The 25,063-nt window shown below is 49.7% G+C and overlaps 1 protein-coding gene and 1 long non-coding RNA gene across 12 annotated transcripts in view; one reads left to right on the forward strand and one right to left on the reverse strand.

Annotated features, from left to right (window-relative positions):
- The first annotated feature begins 2,280 nt into the window (after positions 1-2,280).
- Positions 2,281-24,888, forward strand: LOC105706022 (uncharacterized). 3 transcript variants are annotated; one of them, XR_010344364.1, is made up of 7 exons: positions 2,281-2,499; positions 2,772-2,900; positions 13,350-13,483; positions 19,908-20,054; positions 20,873-21,094; positions 21,300-21,455; positions 21,620-24,888. It is a non-coding gene; the product is annotated as an uncharacterized LOC105706022 (long non-coding RNA). The 3 variants fall into 3 exon arrangements; XR_010344363.1 differs by having other exon boundaries at positions 21,300-24,888; XR_010344365.1 differs by having other exon boundaries at positions 20,893-21,094; positions 21,300-24,888.
- SMARCA4 (SWI/SNF related, matrix associated, actin dependent regulator of chromatin, subfamily a, member 4) overlaps positions 21,256-25,063 on the reverse strand; it is a 92,518-nt gene continuing 88,710 nt past the window's right edge. For all 9 annotated transcript variants that reach the window (XM_012436084.2, XM_012436088.3, XM_012436091.2 and 6 more), the window contains 3 exons: positions 23,937-24,069; positions 23,634-23,776; positions 21,256-21,760 (listed from right to left, as the gene is read on the reverse strand). In XM_012436084.2, the coding sequence (XP_012291507.1) occupies positions 21,728-21,760; positions 23,634-23,776; positions 23,937-24,069 (309 nt within the window). In that variant the 3' untranslated portion in view covers positions 21,256-21,727. The remainder of the gene's footprint in view (positions 21,761-23,633; positions 23,777-23,936; positions 24,070-25,063) is intronic.

Here is a 25,063-nt window from a genome sequence, read left to right on the forward strand (position 1 = left end):
ACCACTGCACTCCAGTCTGGGTGACAGAGCAAGACTCCGTCTCAAAAAAAATAAAAATAAAAATAAAAATAAATAAATAAAATTCCACAGTGCCTCCTGAAATACAGCAATAGTAAAAGATGCATAAATATGTGAAAATAAGCCCAGGCATGGTGGCTCATGCCTGTAATCCCAGAACTTTAGGAGGCTGAGGTGGGCGGATCACTTGAGATCAGGAGTTCAAGACTAGCATGGGCAACATGGCAAGACCCTGTCTCTACTGAAAAAGAAAATAAAGGGGGCAGGGGACGGCTAGGGGAGGGATAGCATTAGGAGAAATACCTAATGTAGATGACAGGTTGATGGGTGCAGCAAACCACCATGGCATGTCTATACCTCGGTAACAAAGCTGCACTTTCTGCACATGTATCCGAGAACTTAAAAGAAAAAAAAAAAAAGGCTGGTGGGGTGGCTCATGACTGTAATCCCAGCACTTTGGGAGGCCAAGGTTCGTGGATCACCTGAGGTCAGGAGTTGGAGACCAACCTGATCAACATGGTGAAACCCCATCTCTACCAAAAATACAAAATTAGCTGGGCATGGTGGTGCATGCCTGTAATCCCAGCTACTCAGGAGGCTGAGGCAATAGAATTGCTTGAACCCAGGAGGTGGAGGTTGCAATGGGCTGAGATCACACCATTGCACTCCAGCCTGGGCAACAAGAGCAAAACTGCATCTCAAAAAAAATGGAAAAGAAAAAGAAAATAATTAGCTGGGCATGGTGGCACACACCTGTAGTCCCAGCTACTGGAGAGGCTGAGGCAAGAGAATAACTTGAACCCAGGAGGCAGAGGTTTCAGTGAGCAGAGATCACACCATTGCACTCCAGCCTGAGTGACAAGAGCTAGAGTCTGTCTCAAAAAAAAAAAGAATTACCTTTTAATTTAGAAATTCCACATCTGAAATATGCCCAAAAGCACTGAAAGCAGAGCCCCAAAGAAGTATTTGTATACCATGTTCATAGAAGCATTATTCAAGATGGTGAAAGATGGAATCAACCCAAGTGTCCATCAGGATAAACAAAATCTGACGGTAATATAATAGACTATCATTCAGCCTTAAAAAGCAAGGAAATTCACGGTCGGGCGCGGTGGCTCGCGCCTGTAATCCCAGCACTTTGGGAGGCCGAGGTGGGTGGATCAGGAGGTCAGCTGATCAAGACCATCATGGCCAACATGGTGAAACCCCGCCTCTACTGAAATACAAAAAATTAGCCGGGTGTGGTGGCTCATTACTCAGGAGGCTGAGGCAGGGGAATCTCTTGAACCTGGGTGGAGGAGGTTGCAGTGAGCCTAGATCCCACCACTGCACTCCAGCTTGGCGACAGAGCAAGACTCCGTCTCCAAAAAAAAAAAAAAAAGGGCAAGGATATTCAGACATACTCCAACACGGATAAACCTGGAGGACATAAGGCTATGTGAAATGAGCCAGTCACAAAAGGACAGATAGATTTGACTCCACTTCTATTAGGTCCTAGAACAGGCAAATTCATACAGGTAGAATAATGATTAGACCAGGGGCTGATGAGGGCAAGAACGGGGGAACTGGGTATGGGGTTTTCGTTGTGGAAGATGAAACGCTTCTGTAGGTGAGTGGTGGTGATGCTTGCACAGTGTGAGTGCACTTTAATGCCTCTGAACTTGAAGACCGTTAATAAGGTATATTTGAGGGGGGCTGTCGGGTCGGTCTCTGCCCGCAGCTGTGGCGGTGCCGGCGGCTCCAGCCTTGGCGGTTCCTCCCGGGGCGGCGGCCGCCCGGCCGACGCCTCCTCTGCCAGCTGAGCCCGCGGGAGCCCGGGACGCCGCTTCCCCGCCCATCCCCACCCATCCCCGCCCCCGAGGCCGGCCGCCTGGTCTTGGCGCCGCCGGGCCCGGCTTCCCAGCGTGACGGTGAGGCGTCGCGGGATGACCTCAGGGCGGGCAGCGGGGAGCGCGTACGCAGGCCCTGGGGGTGACCCCGCCGTACAGAGGCGGGAGCGTGCGGGAGGCGGGAGCGTGCGGAGGCGGGAGCGTGCGGGAGGCGGGAGCGTGCGGAGGCGGGAGCGTGCGGGAGGCGGGAGCGTGCGGAGGCGGGAGCGTGCGGGAGGCGGGAGCGTGCGGAGGCGGGAGCGTGCGGGCTGCGGCGCAGTTGCCTCGGCGGCCGTAGCTGGGGAGGGGGCGGGAGGCGCCGGCGCTGCGCTTGCGGGAGGACGCAGGGAAGGGCGTGGCGTGGGGGCGTGTGGGGAGGGAGTGGTTCCGGGTAGCGGGGGATGGGCACGTGGGTTCTGCCCGTGGGGGAGGATGGAAATCGGGAACAGGTGCTATAATCGTTAAAGGAAAAAAATCTTTGCTTAGGGAGTGAGCCCTCCCGCCATTCCAATCCTTACTGTAGAGCTCTTTGCATCCGTTTATGTGACGCGAAACTAGTTGGGTACAGTAACTGGATTTAGAAGCATTCCCCGAGTGGCAGTGTGGCTTAATGGTAAGTGTTGGGGCCTGGGAGTCTAAAGGACCTGGTTTCTTTCTTTTTTCCTTCCTTCTTTTCTTTTCTTTCCTTTGTTTCTTTTTTTCTTTTTTTTTTTTTGAGACAGAGTCTTGCTTCGTGGCCAAGCTGGAGTGCAGTGGCACGATCTCGGCTCACCGCAACCTCCGCCTCCTGGGTTCAAGCAGTTCTCCTGCCTCAGCCTCCCGAGTAGCTGGGACTACAGGTGTGCGCCACCACGCCCAGCTAATTTTTGTATTTTTTTTTTTTAGTAGAGACGGGGTTTCACCTAGTTGGCCAGAATGGTCTCGGACCTCGTGATCCGCCCGCCTTCGCCTCCCAAAGTGCTGGGATTGCAGGCGTGAGCCACCGCACCCGGCCAGGACCTGGTTTCTTAACCGGTAAGCTCAGGATTCATTTCTTAGCTTCCTTAAGCCTCAGTATTTTCACCCACGAATTAATCAAGAGGTTAATTCATGCCTTTGTATTTTATCTCTAAAAATAGCAACATGAATGTGTATATAAAATGATAGTATTATTATGGAGTATTAGGAACAAGAATGGTATTTGAGAATGCTGAGGCCTACTTGCACTACTTGATGATTGTGGAACTAAAAGAAAAGCGAAGTCGAAGAAATACGTCATTTATGGTATTTGTATTCTTAGAAGTAAAAAAGGGCCCCGTCCTAAATAATCAAAGTTGGTTGTCAGAGCCCTTCATGACCTTCTGGGAAATTGTACCAAGCTGTGCCTCGCAGATTTGACTGATTGACTGTATCGTTCCAGGTTTTACCACCTAAACTTGATGTTTGGAAACAATGGGCTTGGTCTTTAACAAGATCCTGCTGTATCTAGTTGTGAAAGTTCTTTCTGGTATATTCTATAATCAGCGTGTGTGCTTAGCGTCTGTAAGTGTGAGTGGAGTAGAATGTTGGGAAAAGGTGCTTGGTACGGAGTAGGTACTTTAAAACTTGCCTTTGCTTGGGGTTGTCTCAAAATAACCTTTCATGAAACCCTTACTCTTTATTCTTGCCTTTGGGGAACTTGAAACCATGTTATCAGATTTGAAGGTTCTGGCCGCTCTCTGGGAAGTGTGCTCCAGAGCCCGGTAGCCTGTAGTTTTGGGTGATGTTAGTTGCCTAAGGGGAGATGTCCAGTAGGCACTTGGACTTTTATAAGAACCTGCTTGCTCTTTTCTAGTAGAATGGAAGGGAAGCAGTTTTGGTGGGCTGTCAGAGGAAACTGGGATGTTTTCAGGCTGCATTTTAATGATCACCTTTTGCATTTGGTGTCAGATAAGAAAACTGTTCTTCCACAAACCCACTTTGCCTCTGCACACAGAGGCAGGATACAGGGTGAGCTTGTGGTTCTTATCGGGAGTGGTAGGTACGCATAGTTGGCTGCTGCCTTCTTTTGAGTTGAATAGAAACAAACGTCCGGGCGGCTCAGGTGACATGACAATGTGGAATCAGAATTCCCTGCCTCTTTCAAGATGTGAAATGGTCTTCCTTGTAAATAGGCAGAAGTCACTAAGCACTTGAAAGCGGCTAGGGGAAATTAGCTTTAGGAAATCTTGTATTCTTCCTATTTTAGTTCTGGTTTATTTGCTGTTTTTCAAATCTTGTGACTCTAGGATGAGATTTAGTTTGCGTATATTGCAATTTTTATTTTAAATTAACGTAGGTAGCCATGGCTACATCTTACAGTAGGAGAGAGATAATTTGGTACATTTCATTGCTGTGTCAATGTCTTAGAAGTTCATCCTGGGGATTTTAATTTTTTTTTTTTTTTTTTTTTTTTTGAGACAGTATCTCACTCTGTTGCCCAGGCTGGAGTGCAGTGGCACTATCTTGGCTCACTGCAGCCTCAACCTCCTGGGGTCAAAGCAGTCCTCCCACCTCAGCCTTCCGTGTAGCTGTGACTACAGGTGCCCAGCTAATTTTTGTAAATACGACGTTTTGCCATGTTGCCCAGGCTGGTCTCTAACTCCCGAACTCAAGGGATACACCTGCTTAGGCCTCCCAAAGTTCTACGATTATAGGTTTCAGCCCCTGAGCCTGGCCTTTGGGGATTTAATTTTTATCTGTAGCTGAATTCATGTAGACCACTTTAGCTTTGGGCACATTTGAATTTCCTAGTCTTGCTGATTTAAAAAAAAAAAAAAAAAAAAAAAATCGAGGCCGGGCGAGGTGGTTCACGCCTGTAATCCCAGCACTTTGGGAGGCCGAGGCGGGTGGATCACGAGGTCAAGAGATCAAGACCATCCTGCCCAACATGGTGAAACCCCATCTCTACTAAAAATACAAAAATTAGGCACGGTGGCGCGTGACTGTAATCCCAGCTCCTCTAGAGGCTGAGGCAGGAGAATTGCTTGAACCCGGGAGGCGGAGGGTGCAGTGAGCCGAGATCGCGCCATTGCACTCCAGCCTGGGTAACAAGAGTGAAACTGTCGCAAAAAAAAAAAAAGGCCGGGCGCGGTGGCTCACGCCTATAATCCCAGTACTTTGGGAGGCTGAGGCGGGTGGATCACGAGGTCAAGAGATCGAGACCATTCTGGTCAACAAGGTGAAACCCCGTCTCTACTAAAAAATACAAAAATTAGCTGGGCATGGTGGCACGTGCCTGTAATCCCAGCTACTCGGGAGGCTGAGGCAGGAGAGTTGCTTGAACCCAGGAGGCGGAGGTTGCGGTGAGCCGAGATCGCGCCATTGCACTCTAGCCTGGGTAACAAGAGTGAAACTCTGTCTCAAAAAAAAAAAAAAAAAAAAAAAATTGCCTGAATTATTTCATGTCAAAATGGTGGTGAAAGATAACTAACTGCTTAGTCTTTGACTTTATCTCGTTTTATCCTGTTTCAGAAGCGACTGACTTTTATGACTTTTCTTTTAAAAAGTATCTTGTCTGTTTTTCATGGCCATATGGTAGATTAAGAAAATAGATTTGCGTGTAAATTGAAAGGATGAAATTTAATAATTTTGTTCATTTTACTTACTTATTTTGTAAATTTAAAAAGCTTTGTTTTTCTGATACTGCATCTTAGTTTACTTGGAATACAGGTAATTTTAATAGTCAAAGAAATTTCAATTGATCTATTTTCCCTTGAGAATTAAAAAATGTGAACACTTTCAGATTTTAATATTTATTTTAGGCCAGGCACGGTGGTTCACACCTGTAATCCCAGCACTTTGGGAGGCTGAGGTGGGCAGATCACCTGAGGTCAGGAGTTTGAGACCAGACTGGCCAACATGGTGAAAACCTGTCTCTACTAAAAATACAAAAATTAGCCAGGGATGGTTGGTGGTGGGTGCCTGTGATCCCAGCTACTCAGGAGGCTGAGGCGGGAGAATCGCTTGAACCTGGGAGGCTGAGGTTGCAGTGAGCCGAGATCGTGCCATTGCACTCCAGCCTGGGTAATGAGTGAAACTCCATCTCAAAAAAAAAAAAAAAAGGAAAAATTTACTTTAAGTTCAACTATATCTTTGAGTATCTTTAAAGCATTTGCTCTGATTTTCTTTTTTTTCTTTTCTTTTCTTTTGTAGAGAGGGTGTCACCTTGTTGCCCAGTCTGGTCTTGAACTCCTGGGCTCAAGTAATTCTCCCATCTTGGCCTCCAAGTGTTGGGATTACGGGCATGAGCAGTTGCACCCAGCCTATTTTGTTTTATTCTTGCCATGTTGACCAGGCTGGATTCCTGACTCTTCCCTGTTACTTACAGGCATGCTACCTTTTACCCCTGAAAGACATGCTTTACATACATAGGTCTGCAACTCTCCGATCTCACTTAATAAATGTTAGCTATCATATTATATACTCATACATGGTCATATGGCCATGTAATGTTCTGTAAACACTATAGGCATTATCTTAGGAGATCTTCATAGCAATGAGGTGGGTACTATTGAAATCGCTTCTTTTTTTTTTTTTTTTTTGAGACGGAGTTTCGCTCTTGTTACCCAGGCTGGAGTGCAATGGCACGATCTCGGCTCACCGCAACCTCTGTCTCCTGGGTTCAGGCAATTCTCCTGCCTCAGCCTCCTGAGTAGCTGGGATTACAGGCAAGTGTCACCATGCCCAGCTAATTTTTTGTATTTTTAGTAGAGACGGGGTTTCACCATGTTGACCAGGATGGTCTCGATCTCTTGACCTCGTGATCCACCCGCCTCGGCCTCCCAAAGTGCTGGGATTACAGGCGTGAGCCACCGCGCCCGGCCGAAATAGTATTGCTTCTAATTTATTGATGAGGAAACTGAAGCACAGAGAAGTTAAAGAAACATGCCTGGTGTTACACAGCTCCTAAGTGGGGGAGCAGCATTCAAATCCAGGCCGTCTGGCTTATGTACTAATCATGGACTACTTTCCCGGTCAGTGCTGTAGGCTTCCTCATGCTTGTTGAAGACGATCTCATCATGTGCATGTGTCATGCATGATTTATTGCCCGTTTCCCTATTGTGGGGCAAGTAGATTGTTTCCAGTTTTTCATTATGTTATAAGCGGTGTTATAATGGATGTCCTTGTGCGTATTTCTTTAGGTACTCTTTTACTTCTGTGAGACTAGTGAATTAAAGGGCACGAGTTCTCAGTGGTTTAAATTTTAATACCTGTTGCTAGCTTCCTCTCAAAGGGATCAATTTCTGTACCTGCCAACAATATGTGGCAGGTGGATTTTCCCTGTAATCTTACAAGCTCTGGATGATGTCATTGGTTTTAAATTTGTGTCTTTTGATACATTTTAAAAAAATGGTATTGTTCGACCAGGCACGGTGGCTCACGCCTGTAATCCCGGCACTTTGGGAGGCTGAGGTGGGTGGATCACAAGATCAGGAGTTCGAGACCAGCCTGGCCAACGTGGTGAAGCCCCGTTTCTACTAAAAATACAAAAATTAGCTGGGTGTGGTGGTGTGTGCCTGTAGTCCCAGCTACTCAGGAGGCCAAGGCAGAAGAATCGCTTGAACCCGGGAAGTGGAAGTTGCAGTGAGCCGAGGTCGTGCCACTGCAGTCCAGCCTGATCCACAGCGATACTCCATCTCAAAAAAAAAAAAAAAAAAGGGGGTATTGTTCAATTGACAAGTATTTGTGTGCCTATTCTATGCCAAATCCTATGCTAGGATCTAGGAAATTCGATGATGAATAAAACCAGACCCAGTCCCTATGCCTAGGTAGTGAATCATTCAGCCATTAATTAGATAATCCTACAGACAAATACAAAATTATTTAATTAAATAATATGAATGTATGCTATTTGTCAGGCACAGTTCTAGGCATTTGGGATACATCAATAGACGACATAGATAATAACCCTGCCCTAGTGTGGAAGAAACAGATACTAACAAATGTAAGCAAATGATACAGGTTGCTAGATGGTAAGTGCAGTGGAAAAAAGAGTAGGATAGGCTGGGCGCGGTGGCTCACGCCTGTAATCCCAGCACTTTGGGAGGCCGAGATGGGTGGATCACGAGGTCAAGAGATCGAGACCATCCTGGTCAACATGGTGAAACCCCGTCTCTACTAAAAATACAAAAAAAATTAGCTGGGCATGGTGGCGTACGCCTGTAGTCCCAGCTACTCAGGAGGCTGAGGCAGGAGAATTGCTTGAACCCAGGAGGCGGAGGTTGCGGTGAGCCGAGATCATGCCATTGCACTCCAGCCTGGGTAACAAGAGCGAAACTTCGACTCAAAAAAAAAAAAAAAAAAAAAAGAGTAGGATAAAGGAACAGGGTGGGACTGGTTTTAAATGGACTGCTCGGGCGGCTTTACTGAGAAGATGATACTTGTGCAAAGACTTGAAGTAGAGGAGTTAGACTTGAGGCTCTCTGGTGGCAGGTGTTCTAGACGGGGGCAGGTTTCTGCATGTGCCTTCAGGGAGGAAGCATGTCTGGCATCTGTGAGGAATGGCATGGAGGTCAGTGTGGCTGGAATGATGTTAGGGCCCTGGGGGAAGAGTGTGCTAGGATTTGAGGTCTGAGAGGTAATGAGGTGGAGGCAGATCTTGGTGGGCTCTAGAAGCATTGCAAGGATTGGCTTTCACTATGGGGAACCATTGAAAAGCTTTGAACGATGTGATCTGACTTATGTTTTTAAAAAAAAATCACTCTGGTCTGGGTGTGGTGGCTCACATCTGTAATCCCAGCACTTTGGGAGGTGGAGGCAGGCAGATCACCTGAGGTCGCGAGTTCTAGACCAGTCTGGCCAACGTGGTGAAACCCAGTCTCTACTAAAGATACAAAAATTAGCCAGGTGTGGTGGCAGGTACCTGTAATCTTAGCTACTTGGGAGGCTGAGGTAGGAGAATTGCTTGAACCTGGGAGGCAGAGTTTGCAGTGAGCTGAGATCAGGACACTGTGATCCAGCCTGGGCAACGGAGAGATTATCTTAAAAAAAAAAAAGAAAGAAAAATATGGTAAATTTTAGGGCTGAGTGCTGTGGCTTGGGCCTGTAACTGCAACACTTTGTGAGGCAGAGTGGGGCAGAACACTTGAGGTCAGGAGTTTGAGATAGCGTGGCCAACTTGGCGAAACCCTGCCTCTACTAAAAATACAAAATTAGTTGGTTATGGCGGCCTGTACCTGTTATCACAGCTACTTGGGAAGCTGAGGCAGGAGAACCCGAAAGGTAGAGGTTGCAGTGAGCCAATATCATGCATGCCACTGTACTCCAGCCTGGGCAACAGAGCGAAACCCTGTCTCAAAAAATAAATAATAAATAAAATTTATATCTATTTTACTACAATAAAAAGATTTACAAAAAAAAGCAAAAGCGTTCAAAAAGATAGACATATGGAAAAACCTCCATCCCACCCAGGTTCCCTCCCCTCTGACAATTATGACTGCTAACCTTTTTTTCATTTTTTTTGAGACAGAGTCTTGCTCTGTCCCCCAGGCTGGAGTGCAGTGATGCAATCTCAGCTCACTGCAACCTCTGCTTCCTGGGATCAAGTGATTCTCCTGCCTCAGCCTCCCAAGTAGTTGGGATTACAGGCGTGCGCCACCACACCTGGCTAATTTTTGTATTTGTAGTATAGGCAGGATTTCACTATGTTGACCAGGCTGATCTCAAACTCCTGACCTTGTACTCCATCCTCGTCGGCCTCCCAAAGTGCTGGGATTACAGGTATAAGCCACCACGCCTGGCCAGGACTGCTGACATTTTAAGCGTATTTTTCTAGAACATCCTAAGCATATACAAGGAAGAAAGTACATCATATTCCCCTCCATTTCCCCCTGTAGATTGTAGTACCCATTCATACTGTTCTATATCCCCGGTTTCACTTATTGATGTATCTTAAAGAAGGTTCTGGAAAATAAAGAATGTTCCATCTCAAAAAACAAAATAAAAAGTTGTAGTGGCTTGAAAATCTTTAGAAATAAAGACGCCCAGGAAAGGGGAAATCTGTGTATTTTTATTTTTATTTATTTATTTATTTATTTATTTATTTTTTTGAGATGGAGTCTCATTCGATCACCCAGGTTGGAGGGCAGTGGTTCGTCCTTGGCTCATTGCAATCTCCACCTCCCAGGTTCAAGCGAGTCTCCTGCCTCAGCCTACTGAGTAACTGGGACTACAGGTGCCCACCAACACACCTGGCTAATTTTTGTATTTTTAGTAGAGATGGGTTTCACCATGTTGGCCAGGCTGGTTTCGAACTACTGACCTCAAGTGATCCGACTGCCTTGGCCTCCCTAAGTGCTGGGTTTACAGGCCTGAGCCACCACACCCACCCTGTGTATTTTTATGCTAAATTTGATGACTTGGATACTTGTGAAGTTCGATTGGACAAAGGCAGTATGATCTAATAGTGATAAACTAAGGGAAAGCCAGGGTTTGTGGCTCACGATGGTCATCCCAGCACTTTGGGAGGCCAAGGCGGGAGGATCTCTTGGGACCAGGGGTTCGAGACCAGCCTGAGCAACATAGAGAGACACTCCCCCACCTCCACCCTTCTCTACTAAAAAATCAAAAACTTGGCCAGGCATGGTAGTGCATGCCTGTAGTCCCAGCTACTTGGGAGGCTGATGTGGGGGGAAAAAAACTAAAGGTAAAGCTGAGGGAAGGGTGCTGAGGGCAGAGGAGAGAGCAGATGTGAGGTCCCTGAGATGGAAATAAGGTTGGAACATTCCCCTGGGGAAGGGAAGCCAGCGTGGCTGGAGCGGGGGGAGTGGGAGGCTGTGGGGGCGGGGACGTGACAAAGCAGAGCAGGCAGAGCCTTCGGGGGTGCGGGCAGAACTTTGGCTTCCACCCCAAGCAGGGGCCATAGAGGGTTCTGAGCAGAGGAGGGACGTGCCCTGACTCGGGTGCTCACAGGCATCCTCAGTGGCCGTCAGGAAAGGTTAGATTCTGTGTTTGTTTGTTTCTGTCACCCAGGCTGCAGTGCAATGGCGCGATCTCAGCTCACTGCAACCTCCGCCTCCCAGGTTCAAGTGATTCTCCTGCCTCAGCCTCCTAAGTAGCTGGGATGACAGGCGCCTGCCACCACGCCTGGCTAATTTTTCTATTTTTAGTAGAAACAGGGTTTTACCATATTGGTCAGGCTGCTCTCGAAATCCTGACGTCATGATGCCCCGCCTCAGCCTTCCAAAGTGCTGGGATTATAGGCGTGAGCCACCAAGCCTTGCCTTGCCCAGCTAATTTTTGTATTTTTGGTAGAGACTGGGTTTCACCATGTTGGCCAGGCTGGTCTTGATCTCTTGACCTCGTGATCCGCCTGGCTCGGCCTCCCAAAGTGCTGTGATTACAGGCATGAACCAGCGTGCCTGGTTCTAGATTCTGTTTGTATTTTGGCTGAGATGCCCTGGAGGTTCCAAAGGCCAAGGTCAGGTGTTTGTTGACCACAGTCTACTGGTGGTCTACAAAGGCCTGGGCTGCGAGGTCTTCCATTTCCCAGTGGTGAGCACATCAGTTGTGGTTGCTGGGGAACAGACTCTTTGTTACCTGGCATCTGGGTGACTGTGGAAGAACCAAGACTGAAGGAAAGATGTTGGCGGGAGCCAAGATGGGCCAGAGTCCAGGACTCCACCCTGACTGAGACTGAATGTCAGCTACACATGCAGCAAGTGGCTACAACCTTGAAAACTGCCCAGCTGTGGGTCCTCATCTGGAGATGGGGACGGGGGCAGTGGGTGTTTCTCACTCGTGTCTCATATGTTGGACCTCATTACGTGAGTGTTGTATTGGCCGGCACAGTGGCTCACACCTGTAATCCCAGCACTTCGGGAGGCTGAGGCAGGAGGGTCACTTGAAGCCAGGAGTTCAAGACCAGCCTTACCAACATGGTGAAACCCGTCTCTACCAAAAATACAAAATTTTCCCGGGCTCATGCCTATAATCCCATCACTTTGGGAGGCTGAGGCCGGCAGATGACAAGGTCAGGAGTTTGAGACCAGCCTGACCAACATAATGAAACCCCATCTCTACTAAAAAAAAAAAAAAAAAAGAAAAACACAAAAATTAGCTGGGCATGGTGGTGCGCATCTGTAATCCCAGCTACTCAGAAAGCTTAGGCAGGAAAATTGCTTGAACCTGGAAGGCAGAGGTTACAGTGAGCTGAGATTGCACCTTTGCACTCCAGCGTGGGCTACAGAGACTCCATCTCAAAAAAAAAAAAAAAAAAAAAAAAATGCTTAAGAGGGTTGGGCGTGGTGGCTCATGCCTGTAATCCCAGCACTTGGGGAGGCTAAGGCAGGTGGATCACCTGGGGTCAGGAGTTCGAGACCAGCCTTACCAACATGCCAAAACCCTCTCTGCTAAAAATACAAAAATTAGTCAGGTGTGGTGGCGGGTGCCTGTAATTCCAGCTATGCAGGAGGCTGAGGTAGGAGAATTGCTTGAACCTGGAAGGCAGAGGTTGCCATGAGCCAAGATTGTGCCATTGCACTCCAGCCTGGGCGACAGAGCGAGACTCTGTCTCAAAAAAAAAAAAAAAAAGATTAAGAGGTACAGATTAATTGTAGCAGTTTCGTCAAAGAAACCTCAGATTCCTCAAAATGCGAGGCCCTATTTTTAAAAAATGGTTAAGATAGTAAATGTTATATTACATGTATTTCACCATAATTAGAAACAGAAAGAAAGAGAAGGGGAGAGAAAGAGAGAGAGAGAAAGGTCAGGCATGGTGGTTCGTGCCTGCAATCCCAGCACTTTGGGATGCTGGAGCAGGAGGATCTCTTGAGGACAGGAGTTTGAGAACAGCCTGGGCAACACAGCAAGACTCCATCTCTACAAAAAATAAAAAATTCGTTGGGTGTGGTGGTGCGTTCCTGTGGTCCCAGCTACTAAGGAGGCTGAGGCAAGAGGACTGCTTGAACCCAGAAGGTTGAGGCTGAAGTGAGCTGGGATTGTGCCACTGCCCTCTAGTAAGGGCAACAGAGCAAGACCCTGTCTAAAAACTAATAATACTGGCTGGGCTCAGTGGCTCACGCCTGTAATCCCAGCACTTAGGGAGGTCGAGGCAGGCGGATCACCTGAGGTCAGGAGTTCAAGACCAGCCTGGTGAACATGGTGAAACCCCATCTCTACTAAGAATACAAACGTTAGCCGGGCATGGTGGCACATGCCTGTAGTCCCAGCTACTCAGGAGGCTGGGGCAGGAGAATCACTTGAACCCGGGAGGCAGAGGATGCAGTGAGCCAAGATCACGCAACTGCACTCCAGCCTGGGCAACAAGAGAAAAACTCCAACTCAAAATAATAATAATAATTCAAAAAGATAAGAAAACAAAGAAATGAAGGGAGAAAAAAGGAAGGGGAGAGAGGAGGAAAAAAAAGGAAGGTAGGAAACAAGGGCAGAGGGATGGAAAGAGAAAGAAAAGGGAAGATTGTTGAAAGCTCCTCCAAGTCATCTAATTAACCTTGGCTTCCCCAGCTTCTGTGCGTCAGCAGTGACAAACTCCTGCCCTCCAGCTCAATGTCAAGGGTGCTGCGGCCTCATGCGTCTCTCTTGCCAGCTGACCTAACTCTGCTGCCAAGAATCGACGGGAATCCAGGGAGAAAAAGCTGGTGAGAACCCTCTGCAGGGGCCCCCAGGCCTTCGGTGTCTGCTTTTCTCAATCTGCATCTTAGTTCACAAGGCGACACTGTCGCCCTGTCTGGAATTGATTGGGGCTCCGTCCTGGGTTGAATTGGTTGGAACTGGTGGTCTTAAGGAAGAGACCTCATCCCTGTCTCAGTGCGCTGGACAGGGCTAGGCGCCTGCCACAAGAACATTCTCCTTTTCTTTCCTTTTTAAATTAAGAAAACCTGTTTGTATTTGTTTGTAGACAGGGTCTCATTCTGTCACCTAGGCTGGAGTGCAATCATGACTCACTGCAACCTCTGCCTCCCAGGTTCGTTATTCTCCTGCCTCAGCCTCCAAAGTAGCTGGGACTACAGCTGCGTATGACCGTGTCTAGCTAATTTTTATATTTTTAGTAGAGACAGGTTTTGCCACGTTGGCCACACTGGTCGCAAACTCTTGACCTTGCGTGATCCAACCACCTCAGCTTCCCAAAGTGCTGGCATTGCAGGCACGAGCCACCGAGCCGAGCCTAATTTTTTTTTTTTTTGAGACAGAGTCTTGTTCTGTCACCCAGGCTGGAGTTCAGTGACTTGATCTCATCGGCTCACTGCAACCTCCATCTCCTAGGTTCAAGTGATTCTCCTGCCTCAGCCTCCCAAGTAGCTGGGATTACAGGCATGCGCCACCACGCCTGGCTAATTTTTGTATTTTTAGTAGAGACGGGGTTTCACCATGTTGGTCAAGATGGTCTTTTTTTTTTTTTTTTTTTTTTTTTTGAGACGGAGTCTCGCTCTTGTTACCCAGGCTGGAGTGCAATGGCACGATCTCGGCTCACCGCAACCTCCGCCTCCTGGGTTCAGGCAATTCTCCTGCCTCAGCCTCCTGAGTAGCTGGGATTACAGGCACGCGCCACCGTGCCCAGCTAATTTTTTTGTATTAATAGAGACGGGGTTTCACAATGTTGACCAGGATGGTCTCGATCTCTCGACCTCGTGATCCACCCGCCTCGGCCTCCCAAAGTGCTGGGATTACAGGCTTGAGCCACCGCGCCCGGCCAAGATGGTCTTGATCTGAACTCATGATCTACCCACCTTGGCCTCCCAAAGTGCTGGGATTACAGGCGTGAGCCACCATGCTCGGCCCGTCTTAACCACTTTTAACTGCACGGTACAGTGGCATTGAGCACATTCACACAGTTGGGCAACCACCAGCACCACCATCCATCTCCAGAACTTTCTCATCTTCCCAAACGGAAACTCTGGCCACCCTGCTCCCAGCCCACGGCACCCGCCATTCCACAATTCTAAGGACCTCTTATGAGTGCAGTCAGACAGTATTTGTCTTTTGTGTCTGGCTTATTTCACTGAGCATAACATGCTCAAGGTTCATCGGAGTTGGAGTCTGTGTCAGAACTTCCTTCTTTTTTTTTTTTTCTTTTGAGACAGAGTCTCGCTGTGTCACCAGGCTGGAGGGCAGTGATGGGATCATAGCTCACTGCAGCCTCACACCCCTCAACTTAAGTGATGCTCTCACCTCACCCTCCTGAGTAGATGGGACTCCAGGCAGACATCACCATGCCTGGCTGATTTTTTTTTTTTTTTTTTTGAGACCAAGTTTCGCTCTTGTTACCCAGGCTGGAGTGCAATGGCGCGATCTCGGCTCACTGCAACCTCCGCCTCCTGGGTTCAGGCAATTCTCCTGCCTCAGCCTCCCGAGTAGCTGGGATTACAGGCACGCACCACCATGCCCAGCTAATTTTTTGTATTAGTAGAGACAGGGTTTCACCATGTTGACCAGGATGGTCTTGATCTCTTGACCTCGTGATTCACCCGCCTCGGCCTCCCAAAGTGCTGGGATTACAGGCTTGAGCCACCGCGCCCGGCTGATTTTTTTTTTTTTTTCTCTTGTAGAGACAGTGTCTTTCTATATTACCCAGGCTGGTGTCAAACTCCTGGGCTCAAGTGATCATCCTGTCTCAGCCTCCCAATGTGCTGAGATTACAGGTGTGAGCTACCATGCCTAGGCTCCTTCTCAACTTCTCAAAGTGCTTATTTATTCAGCATACACGCTAGCATTTTCTTTTCTGTTTTCACCATTTTTTTTTTGAGATGGAGTCTCAGCCGGGCGTAGTGGCTCACGCCTGTAATCCAAGCACTTTGGAGGCCAATGTGGGTAGATCACCTGAGGTCGGGAGTTCAAGACCAGCCTGACCAACATGGTGAAACCCCGTCTTTATAAAAAAGAAAAAAAAAAAAAAAAGATGGCGTCTCACTCTTGTTGTCCAGGCTGGAATGCAATGGTGCAATCTCGGCTCATTGCACCTTCCACCTCCCAGGTTCAAGCAATTCTTTTGCCTCAGCCTCCCGAGTAGCTGGGATTACAGACATGCGCCACCATGCCTGGCCAATTTTTGTGTTTTTAGTGCAGACGGGGCTTCTCCATTTTGGTCAAGTTGGTCTTGAACTCTTAACCTCAGGTGATCCACCTGCCTTGGCCTCCCAGTGCTGGGATTATAAGCATGGGCCACCTCGCCTGGCCTCTTTATTACTGAGAATGTCTCTGTTCCCCAGGCTGGAGTGCAGTGGTACAATCTCGGCTCACTGCAACCTCTCTGCCTTCCAGTTTCAAGCAATTCTCCTGCCTCAGCCTCCCAAATAGCTGGGATTACAGGCGTGTGTCACCATACCTGGCTAGAAATATGCTTTGAAAATTGACTTTCATAGGATTTTCTTAAGAAGAAACTGCAAGTGTTTATCGTTTTTTGAATTTTTAAGTTTTAAGTTTGTTTGTAGAGCCTAGGCTGCTTTTGAACTTCTGGGCTCAAGCGATCCTCCTACCTCAGCATCCCAAAGTGCTGGGATTACAGGCATGAGCCACTGTGCTGGGCCCCAAGTACTTCCTGCTCCAGATTACCAAGGAAGGCAAGAAGAGGCAGGAACTGATGTCCGAGAGCTCAGAGGGAGATTGGCCACATGAGGGGCTGCAGCCACGGGCCCCTGTCTAGAAGTATGTGGTGTAGAATTTTGGCTGAGGCTTGGAGAAGGCTGGGCAGGCAGCCAGGCTCAGGGGACTAGGGCCCTTGTGCATCGAGGAGCTGTGAGAGTTTAGAACCTTCTGGCCATGTGGAGTGCAGGGAGGGTGGAAGCAGAGAAACCAAGGAGTTGACTATGCTGGTCTAGGCCAGCCACGGGGCTGGGGCTAGAGCAGGTGAAGGCCAAGGGTAGAGAGAGAGGTGTGTGGGTTGACGAGATATTTAGGAAGGAGAATGAGTGAGGAGGGTGGGGATTGGCTGGTGTGGCCTGATGGAAAGGGATGGCAGCTGACATAGACTCTGTGGAGGCCAGTGGCCACTTGTGATGTGCAGACATAGAAACAGAATCAGACATGGGTCAGTCGGGAGTAGCTGGGCTCTGGACACCTCATTTATGTTAACACTCCAGCAGAGTCTCACTCTGTCACCCAGGCTGGAGTGCAGTGGTGCAGACTCGGCTCACCACAACCTCCACCTCTCAGGTTCAAACTATTCTCCTGCCTCAGCCTCCTGAGTAGGTGGGATTACAGGCATGTGCCACCACACCTGGCTAATTTTTTGTATTTTTAGTAGAGATGGAGTTTCACCATGTTAGCCAGGCTGGTCTTGGCCTCCCAAAGTGCTGGGATTACAGGCATGAGCCACTGCACCCAGCCCAAAAAGTGGTTCTTAAAACAGCTAGTGGGCTAGGTGCGGTGGCTCACACTTGTCATCTCAGCACTTTGGGAGGCCAAGGCAGGTGGATCACCTGAGGTCAGGAGTTTGAGACCAGTCTGGCCAACATGGCAAAAACCTGTCTCTACAGAAAATATAAAAATTAGCTGGGCATGGTGGCAGGTGCCCATAATCCCAGCTATGTGGGAAGCTGAGGCAGGAGAATGAATCACTTGAACCTGGGGGGCTGAGGTTGCAGTGAACTGAAATGGTGCCACCTCATTCCAGCCTGGGCAAAAAAAAGAATGAAACTCCAACTCAAAAATAAAACTGCCAGGTGACCTCACCACCTTGGGGAATCTCTTAACTCCACTCTTCCCTCCCCCACTGCCAAGGGTAATAGCAGCAGTTCGGGGTGTTGTGTTTTGGGGGTGTGTCCTGACACAGCTTTCTCTAAATGTGATGTAGAAGCGACATGGTCCACAATACATATCCAGGATCCAGTGTGTGTCCAAACTGGCATCTAGCTGGACATCTGCTTCACTGTGCAGCACTCCTAAGGAATCCATCTCAGCTGCCATCCCTTTCTCTATCCTCAACAACATTCTCAAGATCTTTCCATGTTTAATTAGATCCCTGTCATTTAAAAAAATTGTTTTATGATGTTCCAGTGACTAGTTGCCTAACAAATCATCCTAACAGCTTTGTGGCTTCAAACAATGGGTTTATTTGCTCTCGTGGTTTTATCGGTCAGGAGTGTGGGAAGGGCTCAGCGTGGCAGTATGGGCTCAGGGTCTTTGATACAGCTCATGACAGCTGAGGGCCAGGGCTGGGGCAGCCATTGCTCTCTGTTCCTATGGTCTTGGTGGTCTTATAGCATGGGCTTGGTTAGGCTTCCTCACAAAAGGGCAGGCTCCAGGAAGTCAGGCTGTTATATGGCAACTGGTGATTGAAGAGTGAGCGAGCAAGCGAGGCGGAAGCTGGGGTGCTTTCCGTGACCTGCTGTTAGTAGTTGCATGATGTCAATTCTGTTGAACTCTGTTGGCTACCAGTGAGTCCCAAGTCCACACAAACTCAAGGGAAGGAAAATAAGACTCCATGATGGGAGCAAGACTCTAGGAGAGGCCAGGTACAGTGGCTCACGCCTGTAATCCCAGCACTTTGGGAGGATGAGGCAGGCAGATCACCTGAGGTCAGGAGTTCAAGACCAGCACCTCTCCTAAAAATACAGAAATTGCTGGGCGTGGTGGCTCATGCCTATAATCCCAGCACTTTGGGAGGCCAAGGTGGGCAGATCACCTGAGGTCGGGAGTTCGAGACCAGCCTGCCCAACATGGAGAAACCCCGACTCTACTAAAAATACAAAAAAAAAAAATTAGCCAGGTGTGGTGGCACATGCCTGTAATCCCAGCTAGTTGGGAGACAGAGGCAGGAGAATCACTTGAACCTGGGAGGTCGAGGTTGCTGTGAGCCAAGATTGCACCATTGCACTCCAGCCTGGGCCACAAGAGTAAGACTGCATCTCAAAAAACAAAAAACCCACAAAAATTAACTGAGCGTGGGTGTATGCCTGTAGTCTCAGCTACTTGGGAGGCTATGGCACCACTGTACTGCATCCTGGGCGACAAGGCAGGACTCTGTTTCAAAAAAAAACTCTAGGAGAGCGTGTGGGATGGGAAAGAACGTGGCCACCTGCCAGGTGTGACGTCCCTATTCTTCCTGCTGCCCCTCCTAGTCCAGGCCGTGTCAGGGCACCCAAGGGCTCCCATCATGCCTTGACCTTCGGTGCTTTAGCTTTAAGGTCCTGCTCAGTCGTGTCTCATGCAAGCCTCTCCTGACTCCTGGGGACACACCCACCTGTCCCCCATTGTGTAGTCAACCACTCGGTTCCAGGAGACCATTTAACCTTGAAGTCTTAGTGTCCCTGTCTTCAGACCCCAGAGCAGGTGGCAGCCCCTGAGGACGCTCATGCCCCCCAAAACCAGAGCTCAGATCTGTGTAGCCTTAGGTCAGCGGTTCAACCTCCCTGAGCCCCACTTGCGTCATGTGGGAAACAGGAATGAAGTCCCGCAGCCCTGGGAGTTGTTGGGAGAAAGGCACTGGGCAGCAGGACTGAGAGAGAAAGAGCTGCCAGAGGGGCAGGTGTGGAGAGCAAAGGGCAGGAAGGGCAGCAGCCAGCTGGCAGCTGTCACCAGGTCACGTGGGTGAAGGAGGCCCCTGGCTTGGGCTCACTATCCACATAGGGACCAAGGTGGTTCCAGGCCAAGGTCGATGTCAGATCTGGGCCAGTCAGGGCTGCAGCCCGGCCCACTCACCTGCACCATAGCTAACGTGTCCCCGGGACCCCACGAATGGGCTTCGCACAGGTGGTCAGACAAAGTTCTTTCTGTAGGCTCCCCTCATTTTTTCTCTTAAAAATTATTTTCCTTAAAAAAAATTTTTTTTGGGCCAGGTAATCACAGCACATTGGGAGCCTGAGGTGGGTGGATCATGAGGTCAACAGATCCAGACTATCCAGGCCAACATGGTGAAACCCCGTCTCTACTAAAAAATCTAAAAATTAGCTGGGTGTGGTGGCACATGCCTGTAGTCCCAGCTACTCGGGAGGCTGAGGCAGGAGAATTGCTTGAACCCAGGAGGCAGAGGTTGCAGTGAGCTGAGATCGTGCCACTGCACTCCAGCCTGGTGACAGTCCAACATTCTTGTCTCAAAAAAAAATTTTTTTTGTTTTTTTTTGCCAGGCACGGTGGCTTACGCCGGTAATCCCAGCACTTGGGGAGGCCAAGGCGGGCGGATCACCTGAGGTCGCTCCAAAGAGAGCCTGATGCACGTCTCTACCCAGCAGAGCTCAAGTGCACACCAAGAGGAACCACGGGCAGAAAGCAAAGGTAGGGCCAGCCTGCAAACTGCCTGGGCAGAGCCACTAACTCAGCGTTTGGACGAAAGTTCTGACTAATCACCAACTGACGTCTCAGCTCAGCTGACCCAGGGGTGACTCCTTCAAAAGAAAAACAAGAGCAGCTGAGTGCAGTGTAATCCCAGCACTTGGGGAGGCCGAGGCAGGTGGATCATGAGGTCAAGAGCTCAAGACCACCCTGGCCAACATGTCGGACTTAAAGACTTCAAGGCAGCTATTAAAATTAGGTGCCAGCTGGGCTTGGCACACTTCTGTGGACCCAGATACTGTGGAGGCTGCAGAGGGAGGATTATCTGAGCTCTGTATTGAGGCTGTAGTGAGCTGTGACTGCGCTGCTGCACTCCAGCCTGGGCAACAGAGCAATACTCTGTCTTGATTTAAAAAACAGGGTGAGGTAGGAGGATCGCCTGAGCTCAGGAGTTCGAGACCAGCCTAGGTAACATGATGACACCCCGCCTCTACTAAAAACACAAAAATTAATGGCCAGGCTATTCTCTGCACTTTGGGAGGCCAAGGCGGGTGGATCACCTAAAGTCAGGAGTTTCAGACCAGCCTGGCCAACATGATGAAAGCCTGTCTCTACTAAAAATACAAAAAAATTAGCTGGGCATGGTGACCTGTAATGCCAGCTCCTCAGGAGGCTGAGGCAGGATAATGGCTTGAACCTGGGAGGCAGAGGTTGCAGTGAGCCGAGATCATGCCTCTACATTCTAGCCTGGGCGACACAGACTTCGTCTCAAAAAAAAAAAAAAAAAAAAAAAAAAACCTGAAATTATTTTCTGGATTTAGAAACCCTCCCTGACCACCAGGACTCCCATGATGCCCTGAGCTTCCTGCGTCATGGACCTGACCAAGAGCTCTATGTGAAGTCTGCCCATTTCTGTGAGGGTCTCCCCAACCCAGCCTTGGCCAAAGGCAGGGAAGGGACTGAGCCGCCTGCTCCCCACACCATAGGACCCAGGTGAACACATGATGGAGAGCTGCAGCAGCAAAGGCCACCTGCGTAGCCAGGCAAGTCCTTTTCCCCTGCCATGTCTTCAGGATCCTCCTCTGTGAAACGGCCCCCACGGGTTCTGGTGCTGGGAGGAGGACAGGGACCTGGACACGAGGTGGCCCCACCACTACTGCTGGCAGAAACCCCGGGAGCCAGGCATGAGTCCACCTGCAGGCTGTGCGTTTTGTTGTTGGTTTAATTTATTACTGATTTGACATCCAGTGACACTGACATACCCTCGCCGGGTCCTGGCGAGTCTGACCTGTCCAGTAAAATACAGTACGAGGAGTGGACGGTGACGCACATGCATCCACGCTGAACTACAGTGACTCCAAACTGCGGCGCGACAGTACTGCCGGGAAAGGAAAAGAGAAACAGGTATCGTGTGTTCCCCCATTCAGAATTCTCTCTCTCTCTCTCTCTCTCTCTAGACAGTTAATGCTGTTACAAACGCTACTGATGCCAGGACAGGGCCAGTCACAAACAAACAGTCCTACAAGCTCTCTGCCGTATAAATATGGAAGATTCTTTTGTTTATGCAGTTTTATCCCAAGTCTGAAACTACGTCTGTTGCTACCCGTTACTGCTAAGGCCTACGCTGTCTCGGCTCTGGAACGAGGGGCTCGGGGTCGAGACTGGAATGTCGGGGTTCAGTCTTCCTCGCTGCCACTTCCTGAGCGGTCCTGGAGAAGAGACAGGAGAGAGTGTATGTTGGTTGCCCCTGCCAGGGAACTTTGACGGGCCTGCCAGGCATTAAATAAACTTGCTCAAGAAAACACTGATGCCGGCCACAGAAGCTGCTGCAGCCGCGGCCACACCCCAACTTCATGTTTCTCTAGAGGAGCAGTCCCTGTGCCCACACTCGACTCTCAGGACCCATGAGGCTCCATGTGCCTTCCCTGCTCCATCCCATGTCACTTGCCTGGCCTTGGGCCCCTGACCTACAGCTTCCAAAACAGTCTGGCTCTTCCTGACTGTGAAAGATCTTTGCACATTCATATAATTTTTTTTTTTTTGAGACGGAGTGCAGTGGTGCGATCTTGGCTCACTACAACCTCCGCCTCCTGGGTTCAAGCAATTCTCCTGCCTCAGCCTCCTGAGTAGCTGGGATTACAGGCGCACGCCACCACACCTGGTTAATTTTTGTATTTTTAGTAGAGAGGGTTTCACGACGTAGTTCAAGCTGGTTCTGAATTCCTGACCTTGTGATTCACCCACCTTGGCCTCCCAAAGTGTTGGGATTACAAGCATGAGCCACCGTGCCCAGTCCTTTTATTTTTATTAAAAAAAAAATTTTTTTTTAGATAGATAGGGTCTTTCTCTGTTGCCCAGGCTGAAATGTAGTAGTGCGATTACGGCTCTCTACAGCCCAGGCTCAAGTAATCCTCCTGCCTCAGCTTCCCAAAGTGCTGGGATTAACAGGTGTGAGCCACCAGGCCTAGCCTCATAAAGCCTTTTTAAACAGCCTGGCATGGGTCATAAAACACACTGCTCTGGGTTGGGCAAGAGAGATACCATCACAGCCCAGACCCTCCTGTCTGACACACGGGCCTCCCTTCCCCATGAGGACTTCTTCATGAATGAATGTCCTCAAAGGTCACATGCCTGTTTTGTCAGACTAATTCCCAGGCACAGAAATTTCCTGCTTCTATAATGACAAAATGGCATTCATCAGGCTTCAGTGGGAGCCAGGCCCCAAGCGGGGGCAGCCCATAATCCATGCAGCCTCCTTGCTTTGCTGAGAGGAAACTGAAGCTTTCAGAAGCAAAGTGACCTGCCAGATCCCATAGCCAGGAAGGGCCAGAGACAGATGATGTAGCTTATTTACAGCTAGCAAGTGGGCCGGGCCCGGTGGCTCATCCTGTAATCCCAGCACTTTGGGAGGCCGAGGTGGGTGGATCACGATGTCAGGAGATCGAGACCAGCCTGGCCAAATGGTGAAACCCCATCTCTACTAAAATACAAAAAAAATCATGGGGCATGGTGGTGTGTGCCTGTAGTCACAGCTACTTGGGAGGCTGAGGCAGGAGAATCGCTTGAAGCCAGGAGGTAGAGGTTGCAGTGAGCTGAAATGATGCCACTGCATGCCAGCCTGGCAACAGAGCAAGACTCCATCTCAAAAACCAGTAAATGTATCTGTTCAGGCTCCCCCACTGCCCCTCAGAAACTTTCCACTGTGCACCACTAAGGAGATGGGGCACTGCCTGGTGGGTCCCCAATCCTGGCACCTCCCACCTGACCCCAATCAAGCCCTGGCCTGCACAGCCTCAGCCCAGAAGCCCTGGTGCCCTGGGCCCACCTCCTGCCTTTCCTGAGACCTCAGATCCCCCAGTCCCCAGACACCCACAGGTACTGGTTTTTAGGGTCACACGGGCCTGGGCTTGAGTGGCAGCTCTGCCATGTACTTGCTGTGTGACCAGGGGCCAGCCATGGAAGGTGAAGCCTCAGTTTCCCCATCTGCAGAATGGGAGTATCACCCTGCAGGGCCATCCTGTCAGGGCCCTGGGCTGCCTCCCACTGCCCGCCAGCCCTGCCTGCCCTGAGGCCCGGCCTCACCTCCTCTTGTTCCTCCTCACTGTCGTCGTCACTTACGACTGGCTTGGCTCGGGACCCTCGGCTTGGCCGCCGCCGGCTGCCCTTCAGCCGGTCCTGTGCCTTCTCCTTCCGGCCAAGCTTGATCTTCACTTTGACAGATCGAGCTGGAGAGGACCAGGAGGGAAAGGGAGCCGTGAGCTCTGGGAACACAGCAGCCCCACAGCAAGGGACATCTGGGAGCTGGGAGGGTTGTGAACAGCTAGGGCCTTGGGGGCTCTCAGACCGGCGTGAACCCTGGCATCCTGAACCCCCCCCGGGACTCACACTCAGATTCGGAGCCTTCCTCCTCGCCCTCTTCCTCCTCCTCACTCTCCTCGCCTTCGCTGTCGTCCTCCTTCTCAATTTTCTGCCGTACGCTGGTGAAGACCGACTGCAGGACGATGGAGTCTTCATAGATCTGGGTGGAGACACCAGGGGCTTTAGTGGATGGGCCCGATGGGAGGGCTGCCTGACCGGCCCCATCACCAGCCCTGTCTTGCCCCTGGACAGCTGATCAGTGGCCAGTACGAGTCGCAGTGGGCCAGGGCTTCAGCCCACCCAGGGTGGAGGGCCCTCTTCATAATCGTCCTGCACAGGTACCCCAGCGAGCATCAGGCTTCTGCAGTGCCCCAGGATGAACGGTCAGGCACACTGGTTTGGGACCAGCTGCAGGTGCCTTCCTCCTCCTGCAGAAGCTCTGAGAAGGTGTGCAATAATATTAGAAAAGCATGCCCCTAGGGCTGGGCTAGGTGGCCCATGCCTGTAATCCCAGCCCAGGCGGGAGGATCAGGAGGTCAAGAGATCAAGAGCATCCTGGCTAACATGGTAAAACCCCATCTCTACTAAAAATGCAAAAATTAGCTGGGTGTGGTAGCAGGCACCTGTAGTCCCAGCTACTCAGGAGGCTGAGGCAGGAGAATCGCTTGAACCTAGGAGGCTGAGGTTGCAGTGAGCCGAGATCATGCCACTGCACTCCAGCCTGGGTGACAGAGTAAGACTCCGTGTAAAAAAAAAAAAAATGCAAGCTCCGTGTGGAAGCCAGCATCTTCCCCAAACTCATCAAAGTCAAATCTTTTTTTCTGAGGGGTATCGATCCCAAACACACTAAGAAAACTTTGCCAAGCTGAGGCTGTGTGTGTGTGCGTCGATTCCATCACGGGAAAGAACACATCCATAGCATTCCTTTGAAGACAGTATGCCCCAAGGAATTTAAAATAAAATTCCAACAGACAGAGGACTCTGAGTCTACTTCTGTTGTGCCTATCTTTATTTTCTTCAGTAAATACTCATTGTTTCTGTAATTACTAAAATATCCCAAGTTGTTTGAAATTAAAAAAAAATTTGAGACAGGGTCTTGCTATGTTTCCCAGACTGGTCTTGAACTCCTGGTCTCGTGATCCTCCCGCCTCAGA

This window comes from Aotus nancymaae, unplaced genomic scaffold (assembly GCF_030222135.1).
Source record: "Aotus nancymaae isolate 86718 unplaced genomic scaffold, 86718_ANA_hifiasm-v0.15.2.pri h1tg000028l, whole genome shotgun sequence".
In the NCBI taxonomy this organism is placed as follows: Eukaryota; Metazoa; Chordata; class Mammalia; order Primates; family Aotidae; genus Aotus; species Aotus nancymaae.